We start from the raw sequence: 17032 nt of genomic DNA, 5'->3' as shown, positions 1-17032 counted from the left end.
CGGGGTCACCGTCGCTGCGTGATTACCGGCGGGGAGTTGCGACAGTCGGCCTGTGATCACGACAGGGGGCGAACGGCCGTCGGCACGCGTGCCAGAGCTGCGCCACCACGGAGACCTGCGGTCAGAGCCACTGACTGTCGCTCGTGGAGCCCCGTTCGGGAACCACTGTCATACAGGATGACCCCGCTGCTTCACTCCTGAACCGAGCTGCCCGTTACAAAGATGGCGAAGGAGGCCTTGTCACGTGACCAAGGCGGGAAGTTTGAATCCTGTGAGGAACCGGAAGTGAAAATAAAGAACAACCCGCGGCCCACAGGACGGGTGAGAAATGACACCGGCTGTCTGCCGCAAGATATAACTGTACCGCCCGGTCCTTCTCTGTATACCATGTCGTTAATCCTCCCTCTATGTCATATATCTATACAGCCGGAGCTCCCCCCACCCCGTCATATATACACAGCCCAGTCCTACATGTCGTATATCTACAGTCCGGGGACCCTACCCGTGTCATATACTGTATCTACACATGTAGTATATCTACAGTCCCCCCACCCTACCTATCATATACTGTATCTACACATGTAGTATATCTGCAGACCTCCCACCCTACCCGTGTCATATTCTGTATCTACACATGTAGTATATCTACAGTCCGGGGACCCTACCCGTGTCATATTCTGTATCTACACATGTAGTATATCTACAGTCCCCCCACCCTACCTATCATATACTGTATCTACACATGTAGTATATCTGCAGACCTCCCACCCTACCCGTGTCATATTCTGTATCTACACATGTAGTATATCTACAGTCCGGGGACCCTACCCGTGTCATATTCTGTATCTACACATGTAGTATATCTACAGTCCTCCCACCCTACCAGTGTCATATACTGTATCTACACATGTAGTATATCTACAGTCCTCCCACCCTACTCGTGTCATATACTGTATCTACACATGTAGTATATCTACAGTCCTGCCACCCTACCCGTGTAATATACTATATCTACACATGTAGCATATCTACAGTCCCCCCACCCTACCCATCATATACTGTATCTACACATGTATATCTACAGTCCTCCCACCCTACCCGTGTAATATACTGTATCTACACATGTAGTATATCTGCAGTCCTCTCACCCTATCCGTGTAATTTACTGTATCTACACATGTAGTATATCTGCAGTCCCCCCGCCCTACCCATCATATACTGTATCTACACATGTAGCATATCTACAGCACCCCACCTTACCCGTGTCATATACTGTATCTACACATGTAGCATATCTACAGCACCCCACCTTACCCGTGTCATATACTGTATCTACACATGTAGTATATCTACAGTCCTCCCACCCTACCCGTGTAATATACTGTATCTACACATGTATATCTGCAGTCCTCCCACCCTACCCGTGTCATATACTGTATCTACACATGTAGTATATCTGCAGTCCTCCCACCCTACCCGTGTCATATACTGTATTTACACATGTAGTATATCTGCAGTCCTCTCACCCTACCCGTGTCATATACTGTATATACACATGTAGCATATCTACAGTCCCCCGCCCTATCCATCATATACTGTATCTACACATGTAGCATATCTACAGCACCCCACCTTACCCGTGTCATATACTGTATCTACACATGTAGTATATCTACAGTCCGTCCACCCTACCTGTGTCATATACTGTATCCACAAATGTAGTATATCTAGTCCTCCCACCCTACCCGTGTCATATACTGTATATACACATGTAGCATATCTACAGTCCCCCCACCCTACCCATCATATACTGTATCTACACATGTAGCATATCTATAGCCCCCACCCTACCCATCATATACTGTATCTACACATGTAGTATATCTAAAGTCCTCCCACCCTACCCGTGTCATATACTGTATCTACACATGTAGTATATCTAAAGTCCTCCCACCCTACCCGTGTCATATACTGTATCTACACATGTAGTATATCTACTATTGATGACCTACTCTCCAGCCAGTTTATCAATCGTCGATCGGCAGGCGTGCACCGCTGATCCGGGCCAGAGGATCGGCTGATTGGCGGGGATGGATCTTCAGACGTTAGTGCCCAGAATGCCCCTTTAACTTGTCCTAGAAAGTTGTCTTAAGACATTAACCCCTTAGAGTCTGTTTACACAGTCGCCCCAGCAGTAATCACTCTTGCGCTTTTCCATAGGAGCGATCATCGTCCAGTAAATGAAGGCAGAGCGGTGCAGGCGACGTTCCGGCCCGCCTGACTCCATTCATGGCTGTCGTTCCTAAACGGACAACAGCCCGCTTACACGGGCCAATCGCCGTTTGCTTTTTAAGCCCTTCTTTTTTAACTGTTTTATTTTGTTTTTTTGCCCCAGACTATTTTTATTAATTAGTTTATATTTTTTTACCGTCCCGATAAGGACTTCAGGCTGCGTTCACACGGGATACAAAATGCACGTTTTTCTCGCAATGCAGCAGTTCTACCAATCGCCTGTATGTGAAGCCGATGCTTTCAGAGGGGTTCCTTCACATTAGCGATGTTTTGTAGGCTGCTACATTGCGAGAATACACAATCACGGCACGCTCTATAAAGCCGTGATTAGCGGGGTTTTTTTTATAGCCCTTGTTTTCCCATGTAGCCTCCTTGTTTATTGCATCACATTAGACGAACTTGCGATTTTCGCGTGATGCGATTTTAACATTAGAAAGTCCTATTAAGGCCCAATGTCCACGGGCAAAATAGAATTATTAAAACCGCGCTGGTGTCCCGCATGCATGATATGCGCCCATAGGGAATCCATTAAATACCTGCGGATGTAATTTATTCCTGGCATGCCGATCGCACGCACGGGAAAGCACCCGCAGAAGGCTCCAGTTTGTGCAGGTTTCCCACACGGACGGCTCCCGCGGCTTCCATTGAAGCCTATGGAAGCCACCAGTCCCACAGCCGTATTTGTGCTCTGCCGCGGGAAACAGGAGTTTAAAAAAATATATATCGCCAGCGCATGCGAGTGGCACGCTGCCAGCGTGCCGAGCACATCCGCTGGGCCGAAGAAAGAAGATCCGGCTGCGACGGAGGGGAGACCCGCAGCGTCCAGACAGGTAAGTATTATCTAATTTCTTGGCCTCATGTTTGCGGGATTGTGCATAGGGAATCCGTGTGGGCCTGAATTCCCCTATGCACGTGAGGCCAAGGGCCCCTGCACACTACTGTTTTTCACGCAATATCGCTGCATTTTTTTTACGCGAAAGTCAATAGGACTTTTTAATGTTAAAAACGCATCGCACAAAAATTGCAAGTTCGTGCTCTGCGATGCGAGAAAGTAGCAGCCTCCGTAGAAAACCATGGGCTATAAAAAATAGCAAATCCCCACTGTATAGAGCATGCCGCGATTTTGTAGTCTCGCAATGTAACATAGTATGTAAGGCCGCATGAAGACAATGTCCATCTAGTCCAGCATGTTTATCCTCCTATGTTGTTGATCCAGAGGAAGGCAAAAAAAAATCCAAGAGCAGAAGCGAATAAGCCCATTTGATGGAAAATTCCTTCCCGACTCCCTAATGGCAATCAGACTGTTCCCTGGATCAACCCCTAATAGTTCCTACCTGCCTGTATACCCGGATTGACAATTAACCTAAGATTTATATCCTATAATGTCCTTCCTCTCCAGAAAGACATCTAGTCCCCTTTTAAACTCCAATATGGATTTTGCCATCACCACTTCCTCAGGCAGAAAGTTCCACAGTCTCACTGCTCTTACAGTAAAGAACTCTTTTCTGTGTAGACTACAAAACGTCGCTCGTGTGGACGACCCCATAGGAAAGCACAGGCTCTACATACATGCGATTTGTAGCACTGTTGCATCGCTACAAAATCGCCCAACAAATATCGCCCGTGCGGATACAGGTTTACTTTCTTGTGATAAAATCACATGTAGCAGCGACGCGTTGCAAGCTGTTTTCACAAGAAAAAGCATCACTGACGCTACTAAATCATGTGTACACAGCTGCGATATCACAGCGATTATGTAGCGCTGATATCACTGTCGCCCATGTGAAAGAGGCCTTAACCTGCGAGGATATATGCACTCTGATAAACTGCAGTACATCTGTACTGCAATGTATTATTCCTTAGCATAGCGATCACGGGCCATGGTAGACCTGGATGTCATTGACTGACATCCGGTTGCTACGGCAGCCCATTGCCCTCTGTGATTACATGGCGGAGAGACAATGACGTCACAGAGGGAGCGCCCTCCTTCTGTGAACCTTGTACTTGCCGCGGTCAACCTTGAAAGTTGTAAGAAGTTAACAGCAGGGATCGGTGTTCTCACAGATACCCGCTGTTGCAGTGGGAGGCTGACTGTCGGTCACAGCTGCTACAGATGATAAAGCTCATCTCCTGCGCTCGCATATATTACATATATAAGCATATATTACGTGGGGCTCAGGCTGTGTAGATATATCTATAGAGCCCTCTCCACCATGTAATAAATCTCCACAGCCTGAGCACCCTCCCACATAATGTTATCTGCTGTGTAGATATATGAAGGGTTGTACACAGCTCTCCTCCCCTGCCTATATATATTACAAGGGGATAGAAGTCTCGGGCTAGGTAGATGCATTGAATTTGTATATTTACCATAGGTTATATAAGGGGTGTCTGGATCTGTATAGGTAGATTATATTATGGGGTCTGGTTGTGTATATGTAAACTATCCTGGGGGATGGCGGGGGCACCGAATGTGTATTCATAGATTATATTAGCCCTTGAATTATATTGGGTGGGAGCTCGGACTATAGGGGGAGGGGAGCTACCTGGATGTGCATACGTAGATTATACTGGATGGGGGCTGTGGACATGCACGTTTGCTAATGTTTCTTCACCTGTGATGTCATGACTTGCAGATATGGCATCAAGACGTGGGCGTTTGCAGGGTGGCGTCATACGGACTTATGCTCGACTGCGTCCTCTAAGGAAGATTGAGTCTCAGAAGTGGTTTTCTCCAAAGGATTGTAAGCATCTCTTCTCCAGCTCCTCGTCTTGCCTTGATTCTTCACATGAAACTACATCTTCTGAAGATCCTGAGTATAAACCTTCTACGAGGTGCGTCACAAGGTGGAGCTGACCCATGCTCCCTGTCAGGTATCACATGACCTGTGGGGGGGCATACATATCAGTCATATTTCACACACCACCCAGGGAGGCACGCATTATTAAAGGGGTGTACCCATCTCCCCAGTTCATCATCATCCACTGCAGCTCCACTCTTCCTGGCTGAGCCCTGCTTTATTTGGGGGGGTGGGACTATGCTGCTGAATCACAAGAAAAGCAGGACTCTGTGCGTGTTCTTGATGCTGCTATACAGTAATGTATGCAGCATCAGGACCTTACAGTGTAACTGAGTAAAAGCCCTTTTACATTGCACAGTTCATAGAATGGTAGAGTTGGAAGGGACCTCCAGGGTCACCGGGTCCAACCCCCTGCTCAGTGCAGGATCCACTAAATCATACCAGACAGATATTTGTCCACCCTTTGTTTAAACACTTCCATTGAAGGAGAACTCTCCACCTCCTGTGGTAACCTGTTCCACTCATTGATCACCCTCACTATCTAATATCTAATCTGTGTCTCCTCCCTTTCAGTTTCATCCCTTTGCTTCTAGTCTTTCCTTGTGTAAATGAGAATAGGGCTGATCCCTCTGCACTGTGACAGCCCTTCAGATATTTGTAGACTGCTATTAAGTCTCCTCTCAGCCTTCTTTTTTGCAAGCTAAACATTCCCAGATCCTTTAACCGTTCCTCATAGGACATAATTTGCAGACCGCTCACCATCTTGGTAACTCTTCTCTGAACTTGCTCCAGTTTGTCTATGCCTTTTTTAAAGTGGGGTGCCCAGAACTGGACCCAGTATTCCAGATGAGGTCTGACTAAGGAAGAGTAGAGGGGGATAATTACCTCCCGTGATCTAGACTCTATGCTTCTCTTAATACATCCCAGAATTGTGTTTGCCTTTTGGGCTTCTGCATCACATTGTTGGCTCATGTTCAGTCTGTTATCTATTAGTATGGTGTATCACAGTAAGGGTAATATAACAGCGAAATATATGGCTGTTTTCAGTGATTGGTTATCTATTAGTATAACCAAGTCTTTTTGACATGTGCTGCTGTTTAGCTCAATTCCTCCCATAGATTGTTGCATAATTGTTAAGTGTAAATGTGTGTATCAAATTAACAATCAGCGATACATTTTCAGATTATTGCTGATCTGATCTTTCATGCTAACCTGAAAATCATCCTCCTTCTGCCGCTACATCATTTGGTGTAAAGATGCATTGTATGATTTTCCTAATAGAAAGCAGTAGCAGAAGGGTTGACTAGAAGTGCGATTATGTTCGAATGAACGATCAAAACTACCCAATTATTGTTCAGTGTACATGTATACTAAGCCAACCATATACATTGCTATGGCACCGCTGGTTGCATGCTCCTTCCAATTTATTTTGTCGTGTAAAATGGCCTTAACTGAGTTTACATGTTAGTGATCTATATCTAGAGCTGCTCTAAGGGTGGGTTCCCACTGGGCGGATTCCCGCCGGAAATCTTGCGGTTTGGCCGCAGCAAAAACCGCGAGATTTCCGCCGGGAGAAACGCATAGAGGAGAGCGCGGCCGCAGCGGAAAGAAAAAAGAATGGACATGCCGCGGTCGGCGCAGCCACGGTTTCGGCTGGATTAACCGCAGCGGATTGGCCGTCCCGTGTGGACGAGATTTCTGAGAAATCTCGTCCACATGGCTGGCTAATCCCGAGATTAGCGGCCGCATGCGGGTTTGCCGCGCGGAAATTTTGGACAGAATTTCTGCGACAAATCCGCCCTGTGTGAACCCCCCCCCCTAACACTGCTGGCTCACAGACCTGAATGAAGGTAAGCAGCGCTACATACTTAGGATCCTGTTACACAGGATGCCCTACAGTCATCCCAGCAATAGTCGCTCCTGTGCTTGATGGCTTAGTGAATGAAGGTGGAGCAGGCTGGAGATCATTCTGGACGCCTCCCTCCATTCACAGTAAACAGGCCGCTGTTCATAAATGAACGACTGCCTGTTTTTACAGGCTGATTGGCATTTGATTTTTTGACAAATACCCCAAAATGTACAGTCTGTATTGCTGGACACATTACCATTGTTGTGTTGTATAACTGATACAAATGTCTTTATTAGTATGGTCTCTACACTAGGGGGATGTGTTCCTTCACTTTTGTGGTATGGGGTCACCAGCTGATAATCATTCAGTGATTTAGTCAGGAGGCTAATGTTAGCACTCATGATTGGTAGTCCTGGGGGAAGGTTGGACTAATGTCATATCCTTCTATACTATTTAGGATCTTGATTTCTACTGTGGTGCCATGCTATGAGTAAGGACTTATTTAGACTTGAGTATATCAGTCGGGTTTTCACGCCCGGCTGATATATGCGGTCCCTCCCATTCACATGGCTCTCTGCTTCTCTCCTCCCTTCCGAGCGGTTTGCAGTGGGAGTGAGCGGGACAGGGTGGAGCTTAGCTTTGCCCTGCCCCTCCCACTGCAAATGCAGGGGTGGAGGAGAGAAGCAGAGAGACGGTGAGTGGGAGGGAAGGGGGGACTGCACAGATGGAAGCGTATATCGGCCGGCCGTGAAAACACCGGCCGATATATGCTCATGGGAATAAGACCAAAGGCTGTATAACAGCCGAAACGCGTCAGCTGGTCTTTTAATCCCTGTGCACTTCGGAATTTTTATTGTGTATTTAATAAAGAAGTGATTTTTTTAAAAAGAATATTGGTGCTGGATCAAATCTTCATACTTTTCAGCCTTACTCCGGGACTGGGCACCTGTGGATTACTTTACAAGAACATTGGATCTTTATATGTGAACGTCTAACGTTGAGCTGTATCGTTTTTTCCTTTTTTTGTATACTACCCTGTTTCCCTGAAAATAAGACATAGCATGATTTTCTAGCATTTTTGAGGATGCAAAATGATTTTTCAGGCTTTTTGAGGATGCTTGAAATATAAGCCCTACTCCAAAATTAAGCCCTGCTAACAGTTAATTAAAAAAGTCCATTTAAATAGTGTCCAGGCAGCTATACATGTAAAAAAAGTTAAACCTTTTTGAACAAAAATTAATATAAGACACTGTCTTATTTTCGGGGAAACACGGTATTTGATTTTTATGCCTGCAGAAACTGAATGACGAATGAATTATCATGTGTCGTTCAGTCAGTGTCGGGATTTACACTGAGAGATAATTGTTCAGATTCTCGTGATCCAGCGAGACTCTGAATGGTTTGCTCAGTGTAAAAGAGCCCTTTGTGACTAATATGTAATACAACTATTAGAGCAGCTGCAGGTATCACCAGTATGCCGCCTGTAGAGGAATGTAAGAATGCAGGAAGCTGGATAAGAGCAGCTGTGCACTGTCCTATTACTGCAGTCTTCCTCTCTGTCCTCCCGCCCTCCTCGGTGTAGTCAGCAGAGGCCTTGTAGATAAGGAGGAATATAAACAGACCACCAGGCCACTCAGTTTGTTAGAAACTTCCCCTTTTCTTCTGTAACCAGCGAAGCAAAGCATCTGCTCCTTTTTCATTAGCCTTCCGTCCTCTGTTCCTGCTAGTGCACACTGTGACAAACACCTCTCTGCTATACTTCCGTATGAAGTTTCCCAGCAAACAGAGAGGACAGGACGGCTTCTGGTGCTGCTGCACATGTGCCAGAGCCGTTCTATTCAAGTCTATGGAGATGCAGAGAGGGGGCCGATGGGGAGCTGCTGCACGTGATCTTTGAAGCATGCTCTTGAGAACTCAGCCAGGACAGCTGCAGGACGGCGGTAGTGGACGGTGTACATGGAAAGTGCATGTATGCAACATATGGGGGAAAGGAAGTGTACAGAGAAAAGTGCAAAAGAAATTGAAGGTATTTGCTAACTTTTATAACTTTACCTAAAGGCTGAATGAGATAATATAGTGTGTACGGCTGAAAAAAGGATTGGGTAGGGTATCATCTCTCCTTAAGGCCACTTCCACACGGGCGGCAACGATATGGACGTGAGAAAATTGCAGCGATATCACATCTGTGTTCTGTGCGATATTGCTGCATTTTCTCACGGCAATATTGCAATTTTGTGTCGCTACAAAGTCGCGGCGATCTTTGTAGCACTCTTTTGCCGGAATGCTTGAACTATAAGCCCTTCCCCTGAAAATAAGTCCTATGTGCATACAAAAAAAAATAAAAATCATACATTGCCTCTCAGGCGCTGTCAGCATGAATGAATAGCTGTGATTGATTCATTCATATACAGACTCCACATGTTCATCCCCTTCAAATATTTCTTCACATAATGTGGTCTTTCCATAAAGGTAAACTCCTCCCCCTTCCTATTTTTTTAATTTCAAATAAACAGGCTGTAACCCTGTAAGTTAATCGCCCAGTCACAGCTTTCATCCAACTAGGTCTCCGTTATTCCCACTATGTTGTAGATTTCCTCAGACATTATTTCTTTCAGTTCGTCAACCTTATTGGTCAGACTTCTAGCATCAGTCACCATACAGTTTAGAAGGTTTGGCTTATTTTTTTATTTTAAGTGTATTCCTATTGGCTATTCTGCCAGTTCTATCTGTACTAATTCCTCCCACCGCTCCAGCTCCATTCCTATTACTTAGTCCCAGGTCACTATCAACACTGTCTTCCCCTCTATCTCTCTTGTTGTCCTCCCCTCCAATCCCTTGTTTAAAGACTCCTCCAATCTTCTAGCCATCTTCTTCCCTAGCACAGCTGCACCCTCCTCATTAAGATGCAGCCTATTCCTACGGTGAAGCCTGTAGTTAACAGCCCAGAATTGGGCTAGCGCTGCTAAACTATGTCAACTGGCTCTATTGAGCCAGTTGGAGGATTTATGCCACCCGAAGGAATTCCGGCCATGTGAATGGGTGAAAAAACGCGAGATTTAGCCAGGCCTTGGTCGCGGCTCTCTCTTGCCCATGTGTTTCTCGGTCGCGATCCGGCTGGCTGAAAAAACGCTTTGCTGGTGTGAAAGAGGCCTGAGAGTGGACACTCGCATTCCTGACATATTGTAGCAGTGATGTCCTCTGGCCACTTAATGTCCTTTTAGACAAGCCGATTATCGTTTGAATGAGTGAGTGACGTCTCGGGCAGCCTGTTTATACAGGCAGATACATCGTTGGATCATACGAGAATGGTTCAGTCTTTCACATGTATAAGCCACTGAGGGGGACTGAACATGTGCTGCCTGAACTGAACGATAAGTGAACGAGCCAAAGATGGTTTTTATGCTGCACAAAAAGAACGGTGAACGATTCTTGTTCATCATTTAGGCAGAACGATTTGCGTGCACATCATCTCTCAGTGCTTAACCCCTTAAAGACCAGGCTGTTTTGTACCTTAAGGACCAGACATTTTTTAGGGATTTTACCCATGTGGTGGTTTTACTGCCCTATTTGTTTTCCTTCAGCTACTAAAATTAGTTGTGCTGTTTTTTACATATAGAGCTATTTTTTCTTAATATCTTTTGCACTGACTTTTTTTTCCGTTTTTTAGTTTTGTGGGGGAAAAATTCTTTTTTTTTAATTAGTATATTTAGGCTAAAATAAAGTATGGGAATGGGTTCCTCATTTTGTTTCGGACGTTTGATATATAATATGTATGTTTTTGGATTACAGGCGCATACGGCGACGGTTTTGGTTGGTGTCAGCTTTGGGTCATTTTCTTTTTTATGTGTATAGTTTTATTTTATTCTGTAATTTTTTTTAACTTATTCATGTAACTTTTTTTTTTAACCAGCTATGACCCCCATGTTGTCATATAAGACCTCTGGGGGTCATTCACATGGTCTTTTTTTATTATTATTATTACACACTTTTCCACTGTAGTTGGGGCATCCATAGGAGCCCCAGTTACAGGGGAAAACATCCTGCACCGTATTTCTGCTATTAGGCCTTCTTCACATGAGCGACAAAGTTGCATGATTTTGTCGCGCTGCTACAATGTCACAAATCGCATGTATGTGAAGCCCATGTTTTCCTATGGGTTCCTTCACACATGCGAGGTTTTGTAGCATGCAACAACCCAACACAAAAACCTTTCGGGTATGGCGATATGCCCGTGACACGTGAGGTTTTGTAGCCCATGTTTCCCTATGGAGCCTTCCTCTCTGTTGCATCGCATTGCACAAAAACACAATTTTCATGCGGTGCAATGCAACTTGGACAGTAGGAACTCCTACTGTCAAAGCCCTAATCTAAGTCCTGGCTGCAACAAAAAAAAACCCACACACATCACCTCTTCAGCGCTGTCAGCCTAGCTGCATCTTCTCCCCTGATCCCCGGAACTATTCTTCATCTCTTCTGGCCGGGGATTAAAAAAATCTCCGCCTCCTGGAAGCGCTGGCTATGATTGGCTGACGCTTAGCCAATCACAGCCAGTGCTCGATGAACCAATCAAACCAACTAAAAAACAAATCCTTGCATGTGGTGCTACAAAGTCGGTGTATTGCCGCGAGAAGACACTGCGATATCACTGCGATTTTCTCGGCGCAATGCTGTATCGCCTGTGTGAAGGAGGTCTAAAGCCCAGGACCAAGTGCCATAAATTTACAGGGCTTGGGCCTTAAAGGTGTAACTCCCTCCTCAGTAATGCTTCAGCTCAAATAACTGGACATTATTAACCCTCAAATACTACCCTGGGTGAATATTTAGCCTATAAAACTTTCAAATTGGTGCCATCAAAGCGCCATTAGTTTAATTCCTTTTAAAAAGAAAAAAGTTTGTTATGGTGTTAGCCAGTAGAGCAAAGTGTGATTGTTCTCAGCGAGAGAAACCAAGTAATCTTGTAGATATGATACCTTTTAATGGCTAACAAAAATACATCATGTTACAGCGAGCTTTCCAAACTACTTAGGTTCCTTCCATCTTTTTCACCTGAGAAAGGACCCTGAGTAGGTTGGAAAGCTCGCTATAATATTATATCTTTTGTTAGCCCTTAAAAGATATCATATCTACAAGATCACTTGGTTTCTCTTACTGAGAACAATCACACTTTTAATTTCTTTTATGACAACAAAACTTTATTAAACTTTTAGACGTGTGATGATATACTTGGCAATTGTTGTACAACTACTTTTGAATAGTAATCTTCTATCTGCCTGGGAAGATGTAGTATCGCAGGGTTAAACAGCATGGCTTCCTCCCATGACTTAACTGCTCTGCCTAAAAGTTCAGCCTCCTCTCGCTATCACTGATTGCCTGTGTGCTGGGGCATGGAGACGTGATTCAGCAGACTTAGTGAGGTGAGAGGAATAAGAAGAAAGATGGAGAGGCAGTACCTGCAGCTGGGTAGTCTAGAATCAGTCGCTCAAGGCTTAGTTAAAGTGAAAGTGGGCTCGCTGCTGGGGGGCAGCCACATCATCACTGCTCTGCACTTGGCTGGACATGGAACAGACAGGAAAGCGGTGAAGACCCTTAAGACTCGAAGGTACAACAACACTCGCAATACTTCTATTGCTAAAAAAATGTCTTATGATCAGAAAAATACGTTATACTGTATATAATGTATTTTTCTGACCATAAGACATTTTTATATTAAACACATTTAAAACACTTTCCACACACCATATTTATTATCACATGCCAGTATCATTAATTATGAACTATCTTATTGTCAGTAAGAGGTTAAGATTTGTTTTCTCAAAAACTACAAAGAATGTCTTACTGAAATTTTTGTGCTAAACTTCAATGTATGGGGGGGGGGGGGGAGGGGGGGGTATATATAATATATAATTTTTCAGCTTTCTCACTGAATTCGCTCATTTTCAGAAAAAGATTTAAGACCTTTTTGTTTCAGTTTTACTTTAACTTGTATTGGGATGACAGTGTTAGCAATGTTCTAAGGCTACACATCATTATGAAGAGAATGACAACTTGCACATCTTCCTATGCCCAATAGTTTCCAAGATATGAATGATCAAAAATGTACAGTTCTTGATGACCTTTCAAAAATTGACCGCACCCCCACCCCTCCGTATTTCTTGACCTCAGGTATAGGTATATAGGTTCTAGTAATGAGCACATGTGCAAAATTTCTTAAAAATCAGAGATAGTCTTGTGTTACTTCTTTGATTATTTTAGGTGATTTTGTCTTGGAATGTTCCACCTTGGAATACCCCTTTAATCACATTACACACACCACCTGGGGACAGGTACATATCATCACTCATATCGCCCCCACACTACTGAGGGGAGCAGCCTGGGTTTATGCTTTGCTCTGCGTCTTGTAGGAGGAAAGCAACCAGGTCCTGTCGAAAAGTGAAGCTGAAGCCAGACATCCAAACGAACTGCAGGAAGAAGAAGAAGAAGAAATCTCTGCAGCCACAAAGGAAGAGCCGGGAGAACCTGAGCTCACCCGCCCAGTCTACTAGTGATGAAAAGGAGAATGAAGAGAGGTGAGGAAATGTGCAGAGGCAGAGAAAAAAGTGCCACCCAACATTTGATCATATCCAGAAACTGAAACCTGTACGGACAATACAGTACTTCTCACAGCTGAGGGTTCGCTTCAGTTGTACTGGGTCTAGACAACTGTCTGAGCAAAATCTCCTGAACTGTAGACTGATACATGTTACCTGCACTGATACATTGTAACAAACTATCAGGACAAGACAGAGATTTGCGGTGCTGCTTTGTTCAGTGCACGTATGATACATTTGTAACAACCCCTCAGCTGAGTATTTGAAAGGTTCTGTAACATATGTGTTGGAGGCTACATTTACATCCTCCGTCGCAGATCCTGGACAAAGTAGAGCAGTACGCTGCGCTAATTTTGTCCTATAAAATGCTGAGAAACCTGACAAACCTTATGGTTTAAAGGAATATCCGATTTATTTATTTATTTATTTATTTTTTTAAATATAGTTTTGGGTCTCCTGTGCCCAAAACTATATAAAAGCAATATACTTACTGTGGCGCCATTTGGTGCCATAGCATCTGACAGGTGATGCCATTAGGTCTTCTGTCCTAGTCACATCCCATAAACCTGTTACATAGGCTACTAATGTAGAAGCCCCGGCACGTTTACTGGACATGACTGATGACGTCCAGTGTCAGGGCCTCGTATTGGCTGCAATGGTCACGAGGGTAAACCATGTGACCTCTGCAGCCGAAGTAAACTAAGACTGGAGGTCTGAAGCAGCGCAATAGCAGAGCGATGAGTGTTGTATTTTTAATATATGATTCATCCACAACTGCCATCAATTCTTTGTTACTCAAAAAAAAAAACCTTTAATGGGGTCCAGCTGGTGCCGATTGCGTGCGTCATGCCCCCATGAGGGAGCTGGACAATGAAAATCAACAGTGCGTATGTGCACAGAGCCTTAGTCAAGACTGTTGAGCCTCGAGTCATAAACAAAATCTCAATTCACAGGAGGGGCAGCAAGTCTTAACAAGAGAATAAAGCCCTATCACTGGAAAGGCACATCCAACTAGACTAGGACAAACATATCACACATAACTTCAGTCCTCACCAGCTAAGAATATTGATGGTGTATCAATTACAGTGTGGACCCAATGACGGACTTTAGTGTGGCCAATAATATGTTGGTGACGTGGATACGGTTACCCCAACGCTCTCACTGAGTAGGTCACTCAGTTTTCATAAGAGTGTCCTAGAGAGGGATTGATTTGTGGCCTATATGTCCTAGACCCCTACTGACGTATTGTAGCCATCTAGGGGGTCAGTCCTGTAGTAGTTGATTGGATCTTATACTGTAGATGTCACCAACCCGGGTGGGACCTTGAATAGAAGGTGTTTTTGGACTATATGAACTTCGTCATCAGGGCAATAGTTCAATACAGCCGTCCATATAGTGACAAAAAAGTAAGATATTTTTATGTGATTATTCAGAATTCCATTCCCTGATGGTCGATTCTACAGTCACATAATGCTGAAAAAATAGCTTGGACGATATACTCCTCAAGAGAGTTTGCTCCAGTGTATAACTTAGGGAAAGTCTGTTTGTTAAGGGATCTGCCACGGTTCAGATGGTGAGTCTTATGCTGTCCATAGAAGTCTATAGAGAGGGGAAGAAACACCGAAACTGTAGTAGCTAACTGAAAATTAGAGATACAGCCTGCAGAGGAGAAAACTGGAGAAAAAAATGCAGGATACACGTTATATAATGGCCAGAAATGGTGCCACTCCTTTTGTACACATACGACAGCCTATTCTGTAAAGTCCTCTGAAAAGCCTGTGAATCACTGCCCACATCAATGTGTGTGTGTGTGTGTGTGTGTGTGTATATATATATATGTGTGTGTGTGTGTGTGTGTATATATTATATATATATATATATATATATATATATATATATATGTGTGTGTGTGTGCATTTGTACTAGACAGGACACCGCTGGTGATGGTTTGATTACACATGTGGCCTCCATGACAACGCAATGGTCATAAGATCCTCTCAGTAGTGCAGCCTCAGGCGCCGGAATGAGTGATCAGATCTTGGCGCAGAAGGAAAGGATTCCTGTTTGCTAATATCCTGCCCTTTCTTTGCTGTGAGCTGAGCGATCTCACACAGGTTCTTAGGGATGAGTTCCTGACTATCGCAGTGTAAAGAATGTGCTTCTACAATGGTGGAGAAGCCGATGAGCTTCACCTGCTGATCCAGATACATCATCCACCCCGAAGAATTCTTCTCTGTTATATGGTGGTCGATTTGTTTAAATTTCATTTTTCTTTGTCTCAGATATGGGTTTTCTTTTGTATTTTAAAGGCTTCACCCATCTTCATCAGTTGACTTTTCAACACCATTTAGGAAGTTTGTGACGATTCGCCGTAAGGGCCCCGGGGTCACTATGAAGCCTTTGAGCAGTAAACCCAAAAGGAATGCGGTAAGACAATTTACTGGTTATTATGTGTCCATATAGATGGACAAGGAAAGTACACCGCACCTGCCGCTGGGGCTCCAGAGTTGTACAGTGTGCTAGGATATGGGGGTTAGTTTCTGTAGACAGAGGGGTCATCTAGTGGGGCAGGGGACTTTAGAGTTGCTCTGATGATATAAATATGTTCCCTCACTCCAAATCGTGGGTGAGGGATTTTATTTCACCATGGGGCACGTCAGGTCGGTTTTCTGTTTTAGCCAGGCTTTGACTTGACAAACATTAGAGCTAAAGTCGTCACAGCGTGGGGTGTTGGGGATGGGGCATCTGGATGCTGAGGTGATGGGTGTAATATATTGTCGTATTTCATGGTCACGTCGCCATATAATACAATCTTTGATACATGGACTTTGTTTCTTCTCCCATCCCTGATTGGTTAAGGTGGTTAGTAGATAGTAAGAGCCACATATAACCCTGAGTCTTACAAGCTGAACCGGGTCCATGATCTGTAGCTTAGTATTTTATTGTTAATGCCATGGCCCGGTGTATCCTGTATGACAGATTCCTGTTTTCCCACAGTGCTGACCCTTTTTGGGCAAAGTAGTATGAACATTCATCTGTATGCCATTCGGGATATGGAAAACTGGTGGACTCACCCTAAAGGTAGCCATGACGTGCACCAGTTACCCAAGTAGGTGACCAAGATAACTCTGAAAGGGATGAAGAGAAAGCTTCACGAGAGGATTCAGATACAGATATTAACAGAAAGTATTAGATGAAGTGGCTTGTATAGGACAGAGGGCAGCACTTATAAGATAATTGGCTGGAAGGTGGGATAGGGGAGACATGCGAGAAGCGGCAGGCTAGCGATGGTGGGGAGGCATATGAGAATCAACAGACCAAAGCTACATTCACACGGGCAAGAATCTCACACAAAGCTCACACAAATATGAACTCCATTCTTTTAAATGGGCTTATTCACCTTAGCGATATTTTTGCAAGGAAAATAAATGGCATCATGTTCTATCTTTTGGCGCTCCCTCGGAACGCCTCGCCTATTGTTTCCAATGGGACCTTTAAAGACA

General features: G+C 44.3%; 1 protein-coding gene across 3 annotated transcripts in view; it reads left to right on the top strand.

Annotated features, from left to right (window-relative positions):
- The first annotated feature begins 3 nt into the window (after positions 1-3).
- Positions 4-17032, top strand: part of HASPIN (histone H3 associated protein kinase) — a 36999-nt gene continuing 19970 nt past the window's right edge. The window contains exons 1-4 of one of the 3 annotated variants that reach the window (XM_066585092.1): positions 4-321; positions 4929-5127; positions 13344-13508; positions 15839-15956. In XM_066585092.1, the coding sequence (XP_066441189.1) occupies positions 4931-5127; positions 13344-13508; positions 15839-15956 (480 nt within the window). In that variant the 5' untranslated portion in view covers positions 4-321; positions 4929-4930. Of the gene's footprint in view, positions 322-4928; positions 5167-8522; positions 8969-13343; positions 13509-15838; positions 15957-17032 lie in introns of those variants that run through there. The other 2 variants (XM_066585093.1, XM_066585094.1) reach the window with 2 other exon arrangements.

This window comes from Eleutherodactylus coqui, chromosome 12 (genome assembly GCF_035609145.1).
Source record: "Eleutherodactylus coqui strain aEleCoq1 chromosome 12, aEleCoq1.hap1, whole genome shotgun sequence".
In the NCBI taxonomy this organism is placed as follows: domain Eukaryota; kingdom Metazoa; phylum Chordata; class Amphibia; order Anura; family Eleutherodactylidae; genus Eleutherodactylus; species Eleutherodactylus coqui.
The sequence above is the reverse complement of the archived record's forward strand: the minus strand, read 5'-3'. Positions and strand labels throughout refer to the sequence as shown.